The 23,293-nt window shown below is 49.5% G+C and overlaps 1 protein-coding gene across 2 annotated transcripts; it reads left to right on the top strand.

The window, feature by feature from the left end:
* Positions 1-1,028: 1,028 nt before the first annotated feature.
* Positions 1,029-22,120, top strand: LOC105470504 (YTH N6-methyladenosine RNA binding protein F1). Of its 2 annotated transcripts, none has more exons than XM_011722581.2 (5): positions 1,029-1,319; positions 1,567-1,591; positions 3,211-3,290; positions 14,598-16,118; positions 20,822-22,120. In XM_011722581.2, exons 1-5 carry the CDS (start codon positions 1,293-1,295, stop codon positions 20,846-20,848), a joined length of 1,680 nt encoding a protein of 559 aa, XP_011720883.1. In that variant the 5' UTR covers positions 1,029-1,292; the 3' UTR covers positions 20,849-22,120. The 2 variants fall into 2 exon arrangements, with proteins under 2 accessions (XP_011720883.1, XP_070935166.1); XM_071079065.1 differs by having other exon boundaries at positions 1,029-1,318; positions 1,528-1,591.
* The last annotated feature ends 1,173 nt before the right edge of the window (positions 22,121-23,293 follow it).

Raw genomic sequence — 23,293 nt, forward strand, 5'->3', positions numbered from 1 at the left:
TCCGGGCCCACTTTGTGGAAAACACTCCTTTGACGTCAGAATGCCTGACACCCCATTCCAGGTCTTTCTCCTTCAGCAGGACCCAGATCCAGGCCACGTGAAGAGGTTACACCTGCCAGAGCTGGAAAGAAAAATATCAACCTGGAAGCCTCTGTAGGGAGTTAGCCACAAGGGTGGCAGGATTGGATACTGGCTGCAGGGAGCGAAATTCAACGCCTGACCAGAAGGGCGTCCAGACTGGGGATGCTGAGGGGTTAGGAACTGAGAACTGGGCTCTCTTTGCACAGCTGCAGCTAAGAAGGTGCTGTCAATCCTCGAACAAAGACCAGAATTCCCCTGGCCCGGCCTAGGCTGCGGCACAGAGCACTACCGTAAGTCTCTTTTCCTCCTGGTGATGAAATCGGGGTCAAGAATCTAATATGCGAACTTCGTTATAAGCCGGCGAGCCTCTTGCAGGTCCGGAGGTACATCCACAGAACAGCTGACCTTCGGGACCGGGCCCCGGGCTCCGCTGCTGCTGAAGGCCAGGGCTGCAAAGCGAACAAAGCCCGCAGGTCCCGCGGCAAGGCGCAGGGGCTCGCAGCTCTGGGCGGGCAGGGCTTTGCGCGTGGGGGCAGGGGGGACCGACCACGTACAGACCCGTAGCCCGGCTGTCGGACCAGAGCAGCGTTTAGTCTTCAGACCTTGGGGAAAACCACAGAGGCCTCAGTGCCTGTAGCGCGTCGGGGGCTGCGGTCGTGGACGGGGCGCCGGGGTGCGGGGGCGCGGTGCACACCTGGACGCAGCCCGCCAGCCCCTTCCCAACAGGCCCCGCGGCTCCGCCGGACACGCCCCACGTGACTTCCCCGGCTCGGGGCTTCCCCGCCCAGCCGGCTGCAGCCCCCGCCCCGCCGCGCGAAACTACGACCTGGGAGCGAAATCTGTCCCGTAAGACAGCAGCGCGCAGGCGCGAAGCGTGGCGGCCCGGCGCGGTGCTCCCGGCCTGCCCCGCGTGCGCGCTGACGCTGCGCAGTCTCGTTCCCGGCTGCCGCCGTCGCTGCCGCTGTCGCCGCTGCCGCCGCCGCCGCCATTGGAGTCGACGCCTCCTCAGCGCGTCCGCGTCCGGGGCTCACCACCGTCGCCGCCTTGTCAGGGGCCCGCGCGCCCAGCAGCCGCCGCCGCCGCCGCCCGGCCGGCGCCCGGGGAGTTGGCGGCGGGGCCCGGGGCCGCGCGAGCTAGGGTGACAGGCCCGGCCTCTCGGGGAGGCCCGAGCCGGCGGGCGCCCCGGCCCCGCGTCTAGTTGTTCATGAAGCATGTCGGCCACCAGCGTGGACACCCAGGTAGCGGGGCCGGGTTACGGGGGCCGTGGCCGGGGCCGAGTCGCGGGGGCTGGGTTGGGGTCCTGGGCTGGACCGCAGAGGCCGGGGTCGCGGAGGCCGGGGTCTCGGGGCCGGGGTCGCACGTGACCGCGCCTCAGGGCCTGCCGAGCTCGCTGCCCGCTGGAGACCAGTTCTCTGGTGAATAACTTTGTGTTTCCTTTTTTCCGCGGGTTGTGTGTACCCCACGTCCCGGCCTGCGGCGGTGCAGAGAACAAAAGGACAAGATAATAAAGGTGAGCGGAGTCCCGGGACGGCCGGCGCGGGCTGGAGTGGAGGAGGACGGGGAAGGAACGGTCCAGGAAGCTACGTCTGGGACCGGAAACTTTCTCTCTTCCGCCAGCTTCAGGGAGATAAAACTTGAGGTTGTGTGACGATTCTGGGAGATTTGGCAGGTCGAAGACAAGGGCTTCTCAAGAAGTGAAATTTTAAATGAGTGTTCAGAGTAATTTGGGCCCTTCTCTGCCCACTGCATGATCATGGATTTGCTTTGGGGAAGGGGAGGTAGGAGAGGAGGCTTTGTGGGGTGGACATGGCCGCAGGGGACGAGCGACTTGCCTTTTGCTGCCCAGTAGGGGCTGCTCTAGGAGAGGGGCAGTCCGAGGTTCTGCAGGCTAAGCTCCATATCCCGGGTAGTTTCAGCCCGTTTTCCAAGTCTGTTAGCATCTCCTGTGACATTATGGCTTGGGATAAACCCTCAGAGCGCACTGGTGTGAAAATTGAAACACTTTTTTAGCTAGTTTGTGTGTCAGCTCAGGTGTAAACAAATACTGTGGTTCATCGTGTTTTAAGATTGGAAAAGGCCCAGCACTTTATTTACCTTTGCTTTCTTTTTCTGACTGAGCATAATAACAGTGGGAAGAAAAGTGGTGTGAAAGGAAGATCAATCTTCGGGCGCCCAAATCACTGAGCCAAAGGGAGAAAGCTACGCTGGGAACTGCTTAGGGCAAACCTGCCTCCCCTTCTATTCTTGAAAAAGATAGTTTCTAAGACATAAAAAGTTACATACCTCCCCCACAGTTTGCCCACAAGGAAATTCCTGGTGGACAAAGGACTGAACTCAGTCATTCCTCCTCACTGAGATAAATGCTTATCTGATTGCTTCGTTTGGAAAGGCTAATCAGAAACTCAAAAGAATGCAGTCTCTTACCTACCTATGATCTGGAAGCCCCCTCCCTGCTTCAAGTTGTCCTGCCTCTCCAGACCAAACCAATGTACATCTTACATTGGTTGTTCTCACGTTTCCCTTTATAAAATGTATAAAACTAAGCCGTGTCCTGACCACCTTGGGCACGTGTTGTCAAAACCTCCTGAGGCTGTGTCATGGGTGTGTCCTTAACCTTGGCAAAATAAATTTTCTGAATTGACTGAGACCTGTCTCAGATATTTGGGGTTCACTGTGGAGAGTCAGATAATAACTCCCAGTAGTCCTTCAGTTGCAGCCCCTTCCCTCCTAAGTTTTCTTCCCTCAGTTTGCCATACATTTGGGCATACATTCTGCATTTGGGTTTTTGGAGGCTCCACTTCTATTTGCCACACATAGGTCTTTATTAGACCATGTCAGTTTCACCCTGGTTATGTGTTCCTTGCATTATGTGTTAACACTTAATTTGGTCAATCTCACCAAATTATGTTTAAGCCTTTATTTAAAATTTAGCTTAAATTATTGAAAGTTTCCTGTCACCCTTCTAATTAGTTGTGTAAACCTCAGTTCTATACTGGTTTTATTCCTTTTAAAATAAAAGCATAATTTCTGCTAGAAATAGATGGAAGTAGACTTTACTAACTTTGACTTCCGTGCTTAAAAGTAATCTTTTAAAATTTGAGGGTAATATTTTGCAACTTTTTGTTCTAGTACAAAATGGTTCTTTACATCAGAAGGATACAGTTCATGACAATGACTTTGAGCCCTACCTTACTGGACAGTCCAATCAGGTGAGTTTATTTTGTTAGCATATATTTGTTTTTAAGTTGGTTTTAATTGTCGTGTAACACACCTTTGTTGTCATTTCTGATTTTTAAATTATCCTAAACAACAAAGCAGCAGACTATAAAGTATTAGAAATGATAGAATGCTCATGAAGATGTGCCTCCTGTTAACCTTGGGCATGAGTGGGATGAAAATGATTTACCCCGTGGAGGAGGCAGCATCCCAGTGGGGCCGGGATGCAAACAGGTCTAGTTGGCTCCAGTTTTTGTGGGTCACTGATGTGTCTTGCCTTTGATGCAGTGGAGTTGTGTGTGTTTCTGAAGCTTACTGGTTATTTTTCGCTGTGGATGATTGGAATTGTGGTCTCGGGAAGCAGCTGAGAGCTGGGCTGTGGAGCAACTGTGGAGCCAGATGCTGCCTGGTTTTCAGTCTTTTTTTTTTTGAGACAGAATCTCACTCTTTGTCACTGAGGCTGGAGTGCAATGGCACGATCTCAGCCCACTGCAAACTCTGCCTCCCGGGTTCAAGTGATTCTCCTGCTTCAGCCTCAGGAGTAGCTGGGATTACAGGCGCCCACCGCCACGTCTAGCTAATTTTTGTATTTTTAGTAGAGACAGGGTTTCTCCATGTTGGCCAGGCTGGTCTCAAACTCCTGACCTCAGGTGATCCACCTGCCTCGGCCTCACAGAGTGCTGGGATTATAAGCGTGAGGCACCACGCCTAGCCTGATTTCACTTTTAACTCCACCACTGACTGGCATGTGTCTGTGGCTTGCCTTCTCTTGCCTCAACTTTCTTTTCTGTGGAAGAAAGAGAGGAGTAATTCTTTGTAGAATTGTTGGGAGGATGACATCAGATGGTGTACATAAAGCGCTGAGACAGTACCTGATACAGCAGGGCCCAGTGAGTCATAGCTGCCCTGTTTTCTTAGGTAATTCAGGCTTTCTCTGCCTTGGCACTGGACATTTTGCATGGGAACATTCTGTTTTGGGGGCTGTCCTGTGCATTGTTGGATGTTTAGCAGCCTCCCTGGCTTCCCACCCACTAGATGCCATTAGCAACTCCCTCTCCCCATACCCAGTTGTAGCAAGCAAAACTATCTTGGCTGATGTTTTTTGGGGAATACAATTGCCCTGGTTAAAATCTACTGGGAGCTGCTCTCTCTCCTCTGTGCTACTGTTGCAGCAAAACTCCCAAGAGAAGCCATATCTGGTTAAGAGTCCAACTCAGGAACCAGACTCCCCTGCCTCCAGGCCAGTGGCTTGGATGAGAGGCTGCACCTCTGTGAGCTCCTCACTTTGGTGAGCAGGCCTCATGGGGCAGCACAAAGCAGATGCTCGCATTCCTTCCTTCGCCGCTCCAAATAGCCCTCAGCTACTGGGCATGTTTTAAAGTAAAACCAGGCTTCACCTCTTCTCTGTGAAGGAATAAAATTAGACTGCCCTTTTCTAAGGTGTCTTAGAACTTAGAATGTTCCTTCGTCCCCCTCACTCCTACTGCACTTGGCGAATCAAGCCGCTTGGAGACCAGGAAACCTTGTACAGGTGGAGCCTTGGCAGACCTGCCCCCCGCTCCAACCCTGCTTTTGTTTCTTGTCTCTTGGTTGCCTTCTGAGAATCTGGCCCCCCTCTGGGCAGAACTGACTTGACTTCAGTGATGGGCATTGGATAGAGGTAATAGCAGGAAGTTAAATGAATTGATTTTTTGAATATCTTGTTTTCTACTGTTGTTATTATTTTAGTACTTTAATAGTATTATGTACTGAATTTTAGCCAATAAAGGGGAAAGGAGGTTGCATCAGTACACCTAAAAATGTATGCGTGTGTGTGTAGGTCTATGTATATGTGTGTGTATATGTATGTATGTGTATATTTTGGAGACAGGGTCCTGTTCTTTTACCCAACCTAGAGTTCAGGGGCATGATTATAGCTCACTGTAGCCTCAAATTCCTGGGCTTAAGCGATCCTCCTGCCTCAGCGTCCTGAATAGCTGGGACTACAGGCGTGCACCGCTATACCTGGTGATTGGTTGGTTGGTTGATTGCAGACACAGGGTCTGTGTATATTGTACACAGACTGGTCTTCAACTTCTGGGCTCAAGTGATCTTCCTGGTTTGGCTTCCCAAAGTGCTAGGGTTACAGGTATGAGCCACCGTGCCCGGCCAAAAATATTTTTATAAAGTCGGAGCTTTTGTGTTGTTTGGGAGGATTTCTTTACAAATGGATTAGATTATTTTTATGTCAGTGGGTGTCTTAGCTCTGTATGTATACAGTACAGTTTTATAACTTCTGATTTATACAGACATACCTGTGGAGCCACGGCCACAGTTCCGATAGTGAACATAACAGACATGCCTGTGGAGCCACGGCCACGGTTACGATAGTGAACAGATCTATCAGCCCTGGGTCCTTTTTTGTTGGAGACAGGGTCTCATTCCATTGCCCAGGCTGGAGTGCATGGTGTGATCACGGCTCACTGCAGCCTTGACTTCCCGGGCTCAGGTGATTCTCCCACCTCAGCCTCCCGAGTAGCTGGGACTACAGGCATGTGCCACCACGCCCAGCTAATTTTTAAATTTTTAGTAGACATGAAATCTTCCTGTGTTGCCCAGGCTGGTCTCGAACTCGTGGGCTCAAGCAATCTACACACATCAGCCTCCCAAAGTACTAGGAGCATAGGCATTAGCCACTGTGCCCAGCCTAATCATGGGTACTTAAAAGAGAAAAATCCAGGTATGGTTTGTAGTATCTAGTTGGAGGCTAGTTTGGTTCCTGTGTTTTGTGTGAAACTGTAATACTTAGAATGGTTTAGAAAGTCTTAGGCGAATGCCTGCCTGTTAGGTTGGTTTAACTTGTAATGGGCTGTGAAGGGTTGTTGCCATGTGGTGGGGGTCCTTCCCTCAGAGAGGCCTCACCTCACCCACCTTGCTGTGCTTCTGGTACTAGAGTTTCAGTCCTAGTTGCCCCTGAGGTGCTTGCGACTGTAGCCGCTCAGTATCTGTCTTCTAGTCTATGACTCGAATGGGAGTTGGGGGAAGCAGAGGAACTGGGAGTGAAGGGCTCTGGGTTGGGCTTGATTGTTGTGATTTTCTCTCTCTTTTTTTTTTGAGACGGAGTTTCGCTTTTGTTGCCCAGGCTGGAGTGCAGTGGTGCAGTCTTAGCTCACTGCAGCCTCCACCTCCCTGACTCAAGTGATTCTCCTACCTCAGCCTCCTGAGTAGCTGGGAAAACAGGTGTGCACCACCACGCCTGGCTAATTTTTTCTTGGTATTTTTAGTAGAGACAGGGTTTCTCCATGTTGATCAGGCTGTTCTGGAACTCCCGACCTCAGGTGATCCGCCCGCCTCGGCCTCCCACAGTGCTGGGATTACAAGCGTGAGCCATGGTGCCTGGCTGATTTTCTCTTTTGAGGCTTTGCCTGCTCAGGGACTTCTAGTTTCCCAGTTTTCTGTTGTTTTCTGAAAGGAAAGACTGTGAAATGACCCAGAACAGTTCCTACTCAGAGTTAGAAGACCCTGCCTCTGCATGATGCCTGAGTTGGGAATAGATGCCGCTGGCCCCCCAGGCCTCCTGCGCACTGGCTGACCAACAGACTGAGTGTGTTTGCTGTGACCCCACTGACAGAAATTACCAAGGCCACCTGGGCATGGGGGAGATGGCACCTGTACCTGTGCTGCTGGATGAAGTTTTGGTCAGCAGCAGACCACAGTATGATAGTGGTCCCATAAGATTATGATGGTGCTGAAAAATTCCTGTCACCTGGTGATGTTGGAGCTGCCATGTTAAGGGCAGTGCATTACTCACGTGTTTGAGGTGCTGCAGGTGTAACCAAAGCTACTGCCCCAGTCATACCAGGGTATACACCTACAGTTACACACAGTTACGTACAGTGCGTAATACTTGACTGTTACTACTTTATGTATTTACTATACTTTTAAGAGCATATTCTGTCTACTTACTAGAACAAAGTTAGCTGGAAAGCAGCCTCAGGCAGGTTCTTCAGGAGGAATCCAGAAGAAGGCATTGATGTCACAGGAGATGACAGCTCCATGTGTGTTGTTGCCCCTGAATACCTTCCAGTGGGGCAAGATGTGGAGGTGGAAGATCCAGACCTTGTGTAGGCCTAGGCTAATATGTGTGTTTTTTGTGTCCTTTTGGGTTTTTTGGTTTTTTTTGTTTTGTTTTGTTTTGTTTTGAAGCAGGGTCTCTCCCTCACCCGGGCGGAAGTGCAGTGGTGACTCATTGCAGCCTTCACCTCCTGGGCCCAAGAGATCTTCCTGCCTCATTTTTGATTTTTTGTAGAGATGAGGTCTCACTGTGTTGCCTGGGCTGGTCTCGAAATCCTGGGCTGAAGCAGTCCCCCTGCCTCGGCCTCTTAAAGTGCTGGGGTTACGGGCATGAGCCACTGTGCCTGGCCATGTCTTCATTTGTAACAAAAAAGTTCAAAAAGTTAAAAAAAAAATTAATAGAAAAAAGCTTATGGAATAAGGATATAACGAAAAACTATTTTTGTACAGATATGTGATATGTTTGTGTTTACAAAAGAGTCAAAAACTTTTAAAGCTTTTTAAAAAGTAGTTTGTAAAGTAAAAAAGCTATAGTAGGCTAGGGTTTATTATTGAAGAAAGGAAAATTTTAAAATTGAGTGTAGTCTTAAGTGGACGGTGTTTCTAAAGGTGACAGTGGTGTCCAGTGAGGGCCCAGGCCTTCACTTTCACTCCCTGACTCACCCAGAGCAACTTCAGGCCTACCTGCTCCATTCACCGTAAGTGTACACGTGTCCCGTTCTTGATCTCTTATACTGAAGTTTTACTGTACCTTTTCTGTGTTTAGATATGTTTAGACACACACATACTTACTAAAGTTATAGTTACTTCTATTACTCAGTACAGTCACACATTGTACAGGTTACGGCCTCAGTGTGTGGTAAGGATACTGCCTCCACTGTCACACGTCTCCATTTGTGTAAGTACACTGATCACACACTGATGAAACTGCTCATCAGATTTTGGGTGGTTTTTTTCCCTGAACACAATGCCTCATCAGAGCGTCTAGGAGTTCCTTGAGAATAGCCTGGAGACGCTTGGCACAGGGCTTCCTGCTGTGCCTGCGCAGCTCTGGTAGGCCCAGGATGACCTGAGGGCCAGCCGGGGAGTGTCAGTTTCTTGTGGCTACATCTAAAAATATGGGCTTCCTTAAAATACCCAGTGGCAGAGCCTGCTAAGTAGGCATTTGCCATCACAGCGGCTTCCCAGAAACACAGCTGGAAGGACACAGTGGGATCTTAACATGCTTCTTTTTTTTTTTTTTTTTTTTTTTTGAGACAGAGTCTCGCTCCGTCGCCCAGGCTGGAGTGCAGTGGCGCTATCTCGGCTCACTGCAAGCTCCGCCTCCCGGGTTTACGCCATTCTCCTGCCTCAGCCTCCCGAGTAGCTGGGACTACAGGTGCCGCCACCTCGCCCGGCTAATTTTTTTGTATTTTTAGTAGAGACGGGGTTTCATTGTGTCAGCCAGGATGGTCTCGATCTCCTGACCTCGTGATCCGCCCGTCTCGGCCTCCCAAAGTGCTGGGATTACAGGCTTGAGCCACAGCGCCCGGCCAACATGCTTCTTATTGGCAAGTTGCTGAAACAAATGCAGGAATTCTGTCAGAAACTGCTGTCTCTGCATATTGATGCCACCAGCTGAGGGGCTGAAATTGCAGCCTCAGAAGGACCAGTCCTGAAAACAGATCTGAAAAGTGAGCAGCCAAGTAGGTAAATTAGCGTTTTTTGGTTATTTTCCTCTAACATTTTCTCTGCGCTCTCTAAGGCTTCTCCTGCAGAGCCGCAGGTCATCCTGGTAGGCCTGTTCCCTGTCCTGGGTCAGAGCTGGTTCCCAGGAGCCATGTCACTCCCTCACTTTTCAGCAGTACGCTCGATACTTTTCCCCTTTACATAATTTATTTGTGTGTGTGTTTTTTTATTAAGCAGATGCTTCTCTCTGTTCCTCTTGGGCTTCTGAAGGGATCATTTCTGCTTTAGTCTCTCCTCTTGGTCATTCCAACTCTATCTCAGAAAAATGGATACAGGAAGTAAACATTTTAACTTCAACTTAAATGGTTCTGTTCATTCGGATGGAAGTTTCTTTTTTATAATGTCGTTAAATTTGAGTAAATATGTAAAACTGCTCTTAGTTCTTTTTTGTGTGTTTGTTTTTTTGAGACGGAGTCTCACTCTGTTGCCCATGCTGGAGTGCAGTGGCACTATCTTGGCTCATGGCAACCTCCGCCTCCCAGGTTCAAGCGATTCTCCTGCCTCAGGCTCCTGAGTAGCTGGGACTACAGGCACCTGCCACCACGCCCGGCTAATTTTTGTATTTTTAGTAGAGATGGGGTTTCACCATGTTGGTCAGGCTGGTCTCGAACTCCTGACCTTGTGATCCGCCTGCCTCGGCCTTCCAAAGTGCTGGGATTATAGGCCTGAGCCACTGTGCCCGGCCTAGTTCTAATGTAGAGTTGGGGCTTTTTTGTGTTTTACTGTTTGGATTTTCGAGTAACCTGGAGATAATATGTTCCCTGATTAAAGTTTTGTTTAATTCTTTGAGTGTCTATTTTGTTTATCAGTTTTAAGTTAGTCACAGGAGGAGGCTTAAGAATCTAAAGTTGTATTTTCCTTTGTCAGGGGACTCTGATTTTTCCTTTAAAATGTGTTACTTTCTTTTTCTTTTTTCTTTTTTTGTTTTGAGACGGAGTTTCGCTCTTGTTGCCCAGGCTGGAGTGCAGTGGTACAACCTCGGCTCACTGCAACCTCCGCCTCCCGGGTTCAAGCGATTCTCCTGTCTCGGCCTCCCAAGTGCCTGTGATTACAGGCACGCGCCACCACGCCCGGCTAAATTTTTGTATTTTTAGTAGAGACTGGGTTTCACTGTGTTGGCCAGGCTACTCTCAAACTCCTGATATCAGATGATCCACCTGCCTCGGCCTCCCAAAGTGCTGGGATTATAAGCCTGAGCCACCGTGCCCGGCCGAAAACGTGTTAGGCTTTCTTCGATGAGGTCTTCAGTTCTCCGCAGGGGCTGCAGTGAGGTGCCTAGCTTGGAAAGTGTTTAGCAGTCTTCTGTGGAGGTGGCTGCAGAGGAGCAGGATCATGGTTTTGCCTGTATTGTCCTTAAAAGGTCTGTTTATGCCACTCATTTACCAGGACCAAAATATGCTTGCTCAGAGGTAGTAATGTGTTAAGAACAAGCTTTGAGGCCGGGCGCGGTGGCTCAAGTCTGTAATCCCAGCACTTTGGGAGGCCGAGATGGGCGGATCACAAGGTCAGGAGATCGAGACCATCCTGGCTAACATGGTGAAACCCCGTCTCTACGAAAAATACAAAAAAAACTAGCCGGGCGAGGTGGCGGGCGCCTGTAGTCCCAGCTACTCGGGAGGCTGAGGCAGGAGAATGGCGTAAACCCGGGAAGCGGAGCTTGCAGTGAGCTGAGATCCAGCCACTGCACTCCAGCCTGGGCGACAGAGCGAGACTCCGTCTCCAAAAAAAAAAAAAAAAGCAAGCTTTGAATTTGTTCTTTTTTTTTTTTTTTTTTTGAGACGGAGTCTCGCTCTGTTGCCCAGGCTGGAGTCCAGTGGTGCAGTCTCGGCTCACTGCAAGCTCCGCCTCCTGGGTTCATGCCATTCTCCTGCCTCAGCCTCCAGAGTAGCTGGGACTACAGGCGCCCGCCACCACGCCTGGCTAGTTTTTTGTATTTGTAGTAGAGACGGGGTTTCACTGTGTTAGCCAGGATGGTCTCGATCTCCTGACCTCGTGATCCGCCCGCCTTGGCCTCCCAGAGTGCTGGGATTACAGGTGTGAGCCACCGTGGCCGGAGTTAATGCAACTATATCCCTGAGGAGTAAACTTTCACACTCATAACTCAGTGCCCATGGAGCCATGGCACTAAGGAATGTTGAGGGGGCAGCACAGCTCGCCTCCAGCACTTGGCAGCAAGTGAGCGCTGAACCTGTGCCTGACTGTGTGTGAGACAAAGGGAGATCAAAGGCCCTGAAAGGAGGCTGCGTGTGTTTTCCAGGCAGCCCAAACTGTGTTTCCATTTGTCTCCCACGCGCTGTGACCAGGACTGTGAGTGGGACAGCTTCTCTGACCAGGGAAGGAGAGTGGGACAGCAGCCTGACAGGTGGCTCATAAAGAAGGCAGAGGACAGCATTTCCAGGTTTTCTTATGTGCAGAATGACTTACTTCACATAGCATTACAAATTAACCTGCTGCTTTACCTTCAGAGTTTTGAAGGAAAGATGGCAGATGTAACAGGAAATGGGCTGTCAGTAAGACTGAGATAAAATGGAAATCGGGCCCACAGGACCGCAGGTCACTACATCCAGCCTGCCTGTGTGGCCCTGTAACCCGGTGAGGACAGAAGTGTCAGGAGGGTTTAGGGCTGCCGGCAGAGCTGGTTAGTGTCACCATCTTCTGTGGCTGAGGGTGTGAATGGTGGTGATCTGGAGCTGAAGGGTTTGCAGAGTACCAGCTAGAACTGTAGGCCCTGCACCTTGGGTAGAGGGAAGCTGGGTGGGTCATTTGTGGGCTCTGTGTCTGTGTGGCCTGTGTGCTGGGTGTGTCTATTTAATGCTTCAATTGGATTTTCAGGATGTTACATGCTTAATGTAATGTGCATTTTTTCATGTGGTAAGTGATGTCCTGTCTTGGTTAAGGCTTTAAATGTAGTCAGAAGTGTTCCTGGGCATATGTGTCCATGGCCTGACTCCTCTGGTTGGTGTTGTGGCCCAGTGGATTACAGTACCACACGGCCATCGAGGTCTTTTTTTTCATCTGCTCTTTTTGTGTGAGAAGGAGGATGTGTTGTGATTGCAGCGCTGCTGAGGAGCATGTGTCCAGCCGATGGGAGGAGGAGGGCTGGCTTCCCTGTGGGGGCACTGTCCCCTTGCCTGCCGTCCTTGAAGGCACCTGTGGCCAGCGACTCAAGGAGCAAGTTCTCTGCACAGACCGCCCCCTGATTCGCTCACCCTCCTGTCTGGGCCTGTTGGCCAGGGCAGCACCCAAGGGAAAGGCTGCAGCAAAGGAGCCAGCATCATGGAAGTTGTTTGAGGGAGAATAAGCTCAGGTTAATCTCATGTTTGTACAACACTGAAAGCATCTCAATTGTCTTCTTATACCCCCAGAATCTCAAATTTGTATTACAGGGAAACAGCAGTTAGTGCATTTTGAAAGATGATTCTGGGGCCAGGCGCTGTGGGTCACTCCTGTAATTCCAGCACTTTGGGAGGCCGAGGCAGGTGGATCACCTGAGGTTGGGAGTTCAAGACCAGCCTGGCCAACATGATGAAATCCTGTCTTTACTAAAAATACAAAAATTAACCGGATGTGGTGGTGTGCTTCTGTAATCCCAGCTACTTGGGAGGCTGAGGCACGAGAATCGCTTGAACCTGGGAGGCAGAGGTTGCAGTGAGCTGAGATCTCGCCGCTGTACTCCAGCCTGGGCAACATAGTGAGACTTTGTCTCAAAAAAAAAAAAAAAAAAAAAAAAAAGGTTCTGGAATTGTCTGCTCACAAGTGGAGAAGTCACCAGGAAGAAAATTAGAAAATAGGATTTCTGAAGCCCTTGGTTTCTAGGATGGGAGCAGGAGGCAGGAAGTGGTGGCTAGGTCACTGGTTCATTAGTCCACCAGTGTTGGCTGGTGTCAGGGACACTGCCCCCAGGGAGAGCTGCTTGTGGTCACCCCTCCAGTGAAGCAGGCCTGTTTCATTGTCTGAGATCCCAGTCTCCCTCTTGCCTCAGCTGCCTTCCCACCTGGTGTGCCCGACTGGGTGCTGTTATCCTTCATAGTGTGGCCTTTGATGCCAACATGAAAGGTCAGCGTGGCAGGGATGAGGTTGGGAGATGAGGTCTGGAGCATATTCTCTTTACGTAGAACTTTCTGGTTACTTGGACGACTGGGGGGAGGGGAGCAGGAAAACTGCAAATCCAAAAACGGGCATCACAGACTGGAGAGCTCCGTGTTTTTTACTTCCTGCTCTGTTTTCTGTAATAGCATTTTGACACTCTTAGACGATGCATCTAGGCGGGAGCCTTCTTGCATCACACCGGACCCCTTCTCACCTGCCTGTGTGCATGTGTGTGCGTATAAGCACACCTCACACGATTCGCCCGCCTGTGTGCATGTGTGTGCGTATAAGCACACCTCACACGAACGCACACACACCTCACACGAATGCACGTACACACACACCCCTCACACGAAAGCCATTTTAAGGCAGTATTGGAGGGGCCCAATCATGACCAGACCCTTGGTTGAGTCTCTCCAAGGAGGTGCCGTCCCAGAACTGCTGACTTTTAAGTCTAAATTTGTGCCCTGGGCAGCTCTTCCGAGACCCCTACGATGGGGCACTCAAGCACTCACCTTCTCTAGCAGACCTTTTTGGCTCAAGGTTCTGTCACTTTAAAACCACTCTCCGAGGTTCCAGTCACCACAGACATGTTTTCACAAGGAAGCCCAGGTGAGTTGGCATCCAAAGCAAGGGCTGCTCTGCACCCGGAGTGCAGAGTCCTCCACTTAGGATGCTTTCTCTTGGCTAAGGAGCTGGAGCCAGCCAGGGCCCTCTGTGCAGGGGCCTACTCCAAGAGCCCAGTGCTGTACCCAGGAAATCATGGGAATGTGAACCCCCTTGGACTTAGAGGCAGGGGCTCTCTGCTAGGAAGGGTGTGTGGAAGGAGCCTCTGAAGCGCCCTTGAAGGATGTCTGGGAGAGCTTTGGTCCAGGTATGGAAGAGTGTCCCAGGAGGAGTGTCAAGGCCCAGAGGTGGGCGCCTGGGGCCTGCTGAGTAATTAGTGAGCTTAGGGTCTGTTCTCTGGAGCAAACTGCCTCACAGCCCCGCACATCCTGGTTTGCCAATGAAGTATCTCTGCCTTACAAAGCTGTTTCAGTGCCCGTGATGCCGTCCGTGTCCGTCATAAGCATTGTCAGCAGGGCAAGGGTTTAGTCCTAACTCTGGATTCCTTTGTGGGTAAGAGTAGAGGGAGGGGCTGCTCCCTTGCCAGTTCTAGAGAGGCTTAGCTTAGTCATTTAGCCTGAATTCAGAGCTTTGCAAATGATGCTTCGCATTTTGAGACGACACCCTGGTTTGTGTTCATCATTAATTTCTCTGTCTTGATTTGGTTCTCCCATTGGCGACCACAGCTTTCCTTCTGGAAGGAGTGGCCCAGTGCTGTGCAGGTCTTACTTTTACCCCGCCTGTGCTTGAGCAAGAGGTGGTTGGCATTTTCATCACCTCCTCGTGTTGTGGAAGTGCTGTAACTTGTCACGTTTGCTTTTCAGAGTAACAGTTACCCCTCAATGAGCGACCCCTACCTGTCCAGCTATTACCCGCCGTCCATTGGATTTCCTTACTCCCTCAATGAGGCTCCATGGTCCACTGCAGGGGACCCTCCGATCCCATACCTCACCACCTACGGACAGCTCAGTAACGGAGACCATCATTTTATGCACGATGCTGTTTTTGGGCAGCCTGGGGGCCTGGGGAACAACATCTATCAGCACAGGTTTAATTTTTTCCCTGAAAACCCTGCGTTCTCAGCATGGGGGACAAGTGGGTCTCAAGGTCAGCAGACCCAGAGCTCTGCGTATGGGAGCAGCTACACCTACCCGCCGAGCTCCCTGGGTGGCACTGTGGTGGATGGGCAGCCAGGCTTTCACAGCGACACCCTCAGCAAGGCCCCCGGGATGAACAGCCTGGAGCAGGGCATGGTTGGCCTGAAGATTGGGGACGTCAGCTCCTCTGCTGTCAAGACGGTGGGCTCCGTTGTCAGCAGCGTGGCACTGACTGGTGTCCTTTCTGGCAACGGTGGGACAAATGTGAACATGCCAGTTTCAAAGCCGACCTCATGGGCTGCCATTGCCAGCAAGCCTGCAAAACCACAGCCTAAAATGAAAACAAAGAGCGGGCCTGTCCTGGGGGGTGCGCTGCCCCCTCCACCTATAAAGCATAACATGGACATTGGCACCTGGGATAACAAGGGGCCTGTGCCAAAGGCCCCAGTCCCCCAACAGGCACCCTCCCCACAGGCTGCCCCACAGCCCCAGCAGGTGGCTCAGCCTCTCCCAGCACAGCCCCCACCTGTGGCTCAACTGCAGTATCAGAGCCCTCAGCAGCCACCCCAGACCCGCTGGGTTGCCCCACGCAACAGAAATGCGGCGTTTGGGCAGAGTGGAGGGGCTGGCAGTGATAGCAACTCTCCTGGAAATGTCCAGCCTAATTCCACCCCCAGCGTCGAATCCCACCCTGTCCTTGAAAAACTGAAGGCTGCTCACAGCTATAACCCTAAAGAGTTTGACTGGAATCTGAAAAGCGGGCGTGTGTTCATCATCAAGAGCTACTCTGAGGATGACATCCATCGCTCCATTAAGTACTCCATCTGGTGTAGCACAGAGCACGGCAACAAACGCCTGGACAGCGCCTTCCGCTGCATGAGCAGCAAGGGGCCCGTCTACCTGCTCTTCAGCGTCAATGGGAGTGGGCATTTTTGTGGGGTGGCCGAGATGAAGTCCCCCGTGGACTACGGCACCAGTGCTGGGGTCTGGTCTCAGGACAAGTGGAAGGGGAAATTTGATGTCAAGTGGATTTTTGTTAAGGATGTGCCCAATAACCAGCTCCGGCACATCAGACTGGAGAATAACGACAACAAACCGGTCACAAACTCGCGGGACACCCAGGAGGTGCCCTTAGAAAAAGCAAAACAAGTGCTGAAAATTATCAGTTCCTACAAGCACACAACCTCCATCTTCGACGACTTTGCTCACTACGAGAAGCGCCAGGAGGAGGAGGAAGTGGTGCGCAAGGTGAGTCTGGGTGTTGCAGGCAGCTGCCATGCAGATGTGTCCTTGGTGCTGCACTTAGACCAGGTGGCCTGGTGGTGAGCAGATGCGGCAGGTCCGCCAAGCTGAGTCTCCTGACAGGCAGCTCCCAGTTGGCCGCGGGTGGGCGGGCCCAGGTCCTGGCAGCCTCGTGGGCTTTCCCCGCGGAGGGTACCGCTAGTAACCAGTGATGATGTTTGAGTGGATGTCACCAAACGACTTTGATCACTCTCCACCTATAATTGAATAATTGGGGCCACAGTGTACACATTCTGTACACTGTAGAATTTTCTGTACACTGTGTAGAATTTGAGGGTAACTTTCTCCTCTCCTTTTTGAGTCGTGATACTTTCTGGAACAGTGCTTCCCAGCCTCTGTCCGTGAGGAACGCTTAGGTGATACTCACGCAGCACTGCAGTGGGCACATAGGGCATCGAGACCTCACTTGGCCAAGGGCCCTTGTTTCCCAGGGCACTGACCCTCAGCAGCTGGAAAGTTCCGGTCTGTGATCTGGAGGTTGTTGCTTTATTTTTCTTTTAAAAACCCAGTATCCTGCAGTTTTTGGAAACAAACTCACTCCATCTAGGTCCTAAAGAAAATGGTGGTGGGGTAGGTTTGGAATCTAGACATTTTATAATAACAAATACGGATCCTGTATCAAAAATCCATTGATTGGGCCTTTTTGAGACAGTCCTGATTTCCTGGGATACTTGTAGCCAAACTCCTGAGTCTGTGCCTTCGTGTGATGTACGACAGGACTGAGTGTGTTTGCTCCTCAGAAGGGCTCAGACGCCCATAAACTGGCACCAGCAATGGGAAAATGATGCTGCTGACATACTTCATAATGCTTCCTTTATTCAAGAGAGTTCATCCTGAGATTGTCTCCTGCTTTTAAAGAAATACCTCTTCCTGAAATGTCAGTTGATAATAGATGGGTTTTCAGTGCTTTTTCAGTTCTCTATGTTAAAGGGATTATTCACCTGTGAGCGCCAAGTGTCCTATTGTATTTTGGGCCAAAAGGCGTGTACTTGGCATATATGGGGATATGTATATCCCCATATATATATATATATATATATAGGCCTGCACTGTCTGCAGTCTTAACATTATGCAAGTCCTGAAAAACTTGGGGCTTGTAGAACTTTGGAATTATCAGTCCCTCTCTTTTGTGAGAAGAGAAGAGGATGTCATTTATTTCCAGTTACTGGATTCTGAATTAGTTACTGAAATTCTGTGTTTTAGCCCTTTTTTTTTGTTTTGTTTTGAGATGGAGTTTTGCTCTGTGGCCCAGGCTGGAGTGCAGTGGTGCAATCTTGGCTCACTGCAACCTCCGCCTCCCGGGTTCGAGTGATTGTCCTGCCTTAGCCTTCCAAGTAGCTGGGATTACACACATAGCTCTTTTAGGTATAAAATAAATACTGAATTGCTAAATTTGCAGGGATAATTGCTACTGAAGGTTTAGGTCCTTAGCTGGCTACACTGGAAGCTGGCTGTGTGTGTGTGTGCGCAGTTTTTCTTCTTAAATACCGTGATACTTGGGTTTTCGTAAAGTGTGCGGACTCCTGACCTGGTTGGTGTTTTTAAAATTCTAGTGTCCTACAACTTGCATTATAAAAACTTGATCCTTAGATAACTGCTTTTTAGTGTCGGGTGTTGGGTTAAGCATCTTGGTGGGCGGCCTGCAGGGCCTGTGAGTGTCGGCCTGCAGGATCTAGGTGTTCCTCAGACCCCTCTGGTGTTCCGAGGCAAGTCCAACAGAGCCACCGGTGCCAGTGGAGTGTCACTGGACGGACCTTGGTAACCCTCCCTAAACTGTTAAACTCTGGGCCCGTGTGGGTCAGTGTTAACATTAATTCATATTATTGAAAGTGACAAATGAGAACCTGATTTGTTAATATTTGGTGGAATTTCAAATAGCTTTTTTTTTTTTTTTTTGAGACAATCTCCCTGTCACCCAGGCTGGAGTGCAATAGTGCAACTTTAGCTCACTGCAGCCTCAGCCTCCCAGGTTCAAGCGATTCTTCTGCCTCAGCCTCCCAAGTAGCTGGGATTATAGGCGTCCACCACCACGCCCAACTAAATTTTGTGTTTTTAGTAGAGATTGGGTTTCACCATGTTGGCCAGACTGGTCTCAATCTCCTGACCTCGTGACCTTGGCCTCCCAAAGTGCTGGGATTCCAGGCGTGAGCCACCGCGCCCGGCCGAGTCAGTGCAGTTTTAAGAACAAAGTAGTGCACTGAAGAGAGAGTTGTGGGGAAGCTTCACCAGAGGAAGGAGTTGTGGGGACTCCTTCCTCTTGGTTGTAAACTGCGGTTGTGCTGGTGGAGCCCCCGGGCAGTTTTCTCAAGGTTCTCTCAGGACTTCGAAGAACAGACCTACCTTTTCTTTGTCATTTAGAGTTTGGCCGCATTGCTCTAAAGCTCATAAACAAGTTGAACGTTGAGAAAGTAAAATAGAGTTAGCATTTTGCAAGATTGCTGTCCAGCTATAAATTTGGAAACATACTGATTTCTTAGGACAGCAGTAGCTTTTATGTCAGCAGAGTCAGACCAAGTCCTGGGTTGATACATTTTTTGGTTTTAAAAAAATCTAGAAACTTCTTAGCTTAAAACAGTGAAAGTGGTGAGCGTTCCACATGGTGAGCATCACTTAGTTCCTCAGACTAACTGTCCTTGCCCTGGCGGCAGGTGCCCCCGACCCGACCCCACATCGACCTCCGGGCAGGCTCTTTGAAACGAAGTAAAGAGCAGAGAGAATCTCAGGCATAAGCATTTCCTGGATGCTTGTTGAGCATTCCTCGAAAGAACAAGCTGTACTTCTTTGTCTTTTTTTTTTTTTTTTTTTGAGAAATTTTATGAGGAATAGTATTTTTAAAGAGCACACAGTAAACTTTGTAGCTGTTTATAAGGGCTGAAGGGAGGTGGGGTGTTTCCCTGTGAGTGGCTTTAACATCAGCTAGTTTGAACTCAAGAGATTGGCATTTGCTTTTTAGGAACAGCAATACCTCTTTTGTTAAGAGATTGATTGATTGAGACAGTTTCAGTCTGTCCCCCAGGCTGGAGTGAAGTGACACAGTCTCAGCTCACTGCAACCTCTGCCTCCTACGTTCAAGTAATTCTTGTGCCTCAGCCTTCAGAGTGGCTGGGATTACAGGCGCCCACCACCACACCCTGCTAATTTTTTTTTTTTTTTTTGTATTTTTAGTAGAGACTGGGTTTTACCATATTGACCAAGCTGGTCTTGAATTCCTGAGCTCAGGCAATCCGCCCGCCTTGGCCTCCCGAAGTGCTAGGATTGCAGGCGTGAGCCTCCACGCCCAGCCTGTGAAGAGAGTTTTTAAACAGAATTTTTAAGAGAATGCAAAATATAGAGTTCTTAATTTTTCCAGTTTTACATTTGAGGGTAGGGAGGAAATGTTAATTCTTAAGAGTAGGACCTGCCTATCCAGGTCCTTAATCCAAATACTCTGGAGCCTTCTCGGGACAGAGAACACCACAGCGGCTTGTGAGAGCAGCCACAGTTGAGGAGGCTGGTGTTTATTCCAGTGCCCAGCAAAGTTTGTTATTAACCGGAAGACACATTCAGTCCATTTTTAACAAAAGAGGAGGTTTCAGGTTAAATGTTTGGGTGTCCCACCCGCTGGCTTTATTAGTTTGCGTCTTAATAGATAAGGGGCCAGACGAGGATGGAGGTGCCTCGGATGCATCTTTCTGTTTTGTTTTTATTTTGAGATAGGGTCTCTCTCTGTTGCCCAGGGTGGAGTGCAGGGCAGATAATAGCTCACTGCAGCCGAAAACTCATGGGCTCAAGCTGTCCTCTCGCCTCAGCCTCCCAAATAGTTGGGATTACAGGTGCGTGCCACCACACTCGGCCTGGGACACCTCTCTAGCTGAGTGGTGCAGCATGTGCTCCTTAGATCACACATTTTCATCTTTGGATGCTGCCTTGTGAGGAGACTGAAGGGGCTTCTAGACACTGCTACTCAGGGAGGCCAGTGTGGGAAAAGATTCGGGTGTAAGTCTCAAGCTTGTGTGTCATACACTCTCTGGAAAAGATGATTCTCTTAACGGGAGTCGGCAGCAAACCTGGTCAGAGGAGCTTTGCCTTGAGCCAGTCTAGCCATGGGGAAGTGGGGGAAGGGCCTGAACTGGACAGGCCCACACGGGTCCTCCTACCCTTCATTAGCCACATGACACAGCACTTTGTTAGCCAGTTGGAAGGATTTTGGTGTCCTTTGCGCCACTGAGTTTAAATGAGATAAAATACAGAAGAACAGCTTCCGTCTCCCTGGCCTGCTTGAGAGCCTGGTCGTGCCAGCTCCTCCCTCTGAGTGTAGAGATTTTCACATTGCTAAGTGTCTTTCCATGTGGAATGATAGTGGCACATGAGGGAAAGACAGCTGTGGGAAGTAAGGCTTCCCATTAGACAAGTAGCCCATGTGACCGTTGTGGGTGATGCTTTTCTCCTGGTAGAGGGGGTGGGGAGAATGCCATGCCCAGTGTGGCCAGTCCCCCACAGAGCAGGCTCATCGCAGCTCAGAGTTGTGTGCTGGTGCGGCCTGGGTGCCATCCAGGGTCTTGCCTCCAGATCTGCAGGCACAGCTACGGGGCAGCCGTGGACCCCACTTCTGGGAGGGTTCATCTGTGTGGTTACTCAGCGCGTTCAATTGCTGTCTTTTCTTTTTGCAGGAACGGCAGAATCGAAACAAACAATAAGGACGAACCAGTTTCTTACATGTTCTAACGTTTGACTTTGAAAACAGTTTAAAACACGTGTGCTTGGTCAGCTCCAGTGTGTCGTCCCTTGCGGGGGTTGAGTGTTGCATCTTTGCCTTTCTTGTCGTTTATTTTTGCCCAGATGGATCTGCATTTATTTGTACTTTTTCTATGTATTATAATCTTGTAGAAGTCACTAATAAAGGAGTATTTTTTTGTCAGCTTATCAATCAGACTGATCTAATGTGAAATACAAGTATCCTTATAAACAAAGCATCTATTTTGGCGGAAATTATGTTCTTAAATTCACGGTCATTTGATATTGTTCTATGAGACTTCATATTTCTCATCCCTTTATTGCTTCATAGCAAACATAAGAAACCATGAGTCATTTTGTCATTTAGAGTATTCTGATAAAATCTCTTGAAAATACTGAAATCAAAAGGTTAATGATTATCTTGTTCATTCTGATTTGTCATTTTATTTGTCTAAAGTGCTATTTTACCCATTTGATTTTTCTACTAGTCAGATAACTTTTAATTTTTTAAATTTGGGAGACACTTTTTTTTTGTTTTTGGAAAATTTTTCCTTCCAGATCTGTTGCCCACTGAACGGCCACCCGTCCCTCACTGTCCTGGTGTCCGGTTGGGCTGGATGGTGTTGGGGCATGATGTGGGGAGGAATTGGAAGGTGCTTCGGTCTGGTTCAGGTTCGGGCATTCTTCGTTGTTTGCACATCTTTTTAAATTTTACCCTTTTCTTAAGAATCCTAATGCAGTCTTAGTATTTTATACCAATAATGCTGAGCTTTCAGTGTAGGGTCTGGTAGTACAGATGGTGTGATGGGGGATGCTGCTGGGTGTAAATTTCACTGTGTGTGTCTAATTTTTTTTTCCTGTTGAATGGGTAAAAACAAAACAAAACTTTTTTAGAAAATGAATTTGCTGTCATGTTTTGTGGAATGAGGGACCTTTGAGCTCACTACCACCTGGAGTTTGAGTTGAAGCATGAAAATGGTGCCCATGCCTGACGCTCCAGCGCCTGGATCTGCACGTGCCCTTGTAGAGGATCCTTACTGTCCTAGAGAGCAGATGCTTTCTGAAAACTACTTGCTCCATAAGACCCTCTGAGTTAATGTTTCAGCTGTATCATTAGACTTGTATTTAGAGCGTGTCACTTCCTCTGAACTGTTACTGCCTGAATGGAGTCCTGGACGACATTGGGTTTTTCCTCTAGGAGAATACAAGCCTTAATAAACAATACTATTTAGCAAGCCTGGTGTCACCTCATTCTTCACCCTACTCGATGAGTTTAGGTGTTGGAGCTTTTTAAGCCGCAAAGCCATTCGGGGAGTCACCATAGAAAGCCCCTGTGTTTCTCAAGGTGTGGGATTCTCATTATCTTGCTTTGGAAGAGGGAGCTGTTAATTTCTTTGAGACTATAAACTACATGGCACCATCGCCCACCCCTCAGCACACGGATGCACAGACGCAGCAGTGTGTGCAGCACCTGGGCACTGCTTCCTCCTTTCCAGACTTGGCTCCTCACCATCTCCCTCCATTCATCCTCCAATGCCTCTTGTTTTTTATGCGATAAAAGAGTTTAATACCTGTTTAGTTTGTTTTCCTTTTGAGGTAAAATTTACAAGCACTGAAATGCATATTGTGTACATCTGCAGAAGTTGACAAGTATGTGATAAAGTTACACAGTATTAGCATGAGCCCAGAAAATCCTGTCGTACCCTTTCCCAGGCAGTCACCGCCTCTGCCAGAAGTTCGTAGTTGGTTTAAGGAAACACAAAATGCGAACAGGGGAAAACGTGTCTGTTCTGACGGGCCAGTTAGAGGTAGGCTGTGTGTACTCCCACCTGCAGCTCTAAATGCTGCTGTTACTTTAGGGAAGTGTGTTTCAACCTCGAGTAGCTAATTCCTTCGTATTTTATGCCATTTTCTTGAGTCCTGGGCTCCTTTAAAGATTAGTTCCTGGCTTTTAGAATGCTGGGCCCGAGGCCGGGCGTGGTGGCTCACGCCTGTAATCCCAGCACTTTTAGAATGCTGGGCCGAGAGGTGCTGAAAGGTGGCGAGCATGACGGCGGGTGCCGTGCTTTTATCTTTGGTTTGTTGTTTTGTTGTTGTGGAAGAAGTGGATGCTATTGTCCCCACAGAGTGGGAGGTGATGGCAGGGACTCTGGCAGGTGGTAGTTGCTGACTGGCTTGTGAATGGATAGTGGATCGTGCGGTCTAGACAGCACCTCCCCTGAGGCCTCCAGACGGGAGGAGTCAGTGGCTTCTCCCTTTGCCAGCTTGGAACGTTTTGTAGAACTGACACCGTATCTGGGTGTTAAGAGCCTCCTGCCTGCATTCCTGGTGCGTGGTGATGCCAGGCAAGGAACCAGGCCCACCAGGGGAAGGGAGAACCGAAAGGCATAGGTTTGTGGAATGAGATA

This window comes from Macaca nemestrina, chromosome 15, assembly GCF_043159975.1.
Source record: "Macaca nemestrina isolate mMacNem1 chromosome 15, mMacNem.hap1, whole genome shotgun sequence".
Lineage (NCBI taxonomy): Eukaryota > Metazoa > Chordata > Mammalia > Primates > Cercopithecidae > Macaca > Macaca nemestrina.

Coding starts and splice junctions, on each gene's coding strand:
- LOC105470504 (XM_071079065.1), top strand. CDS start 1,286: ATGAAGCATGTCGGCCACCAGCGTGGACACCCA. Junction 1,319..1,527: donor GCCACCAGCGTGGACACCCA/GGTAGCGGGGCC, acceptor CTTTTTTCCGCG/GGTTGTGTGTACCCCACGTC. Junction 3,291..14,597: donor TTACTGGACAGTCCAATCAG/GTGAGTTTATTT, acceptor TTTGCTTTTCAG/AGTAACAGTTACCCCTCAAT.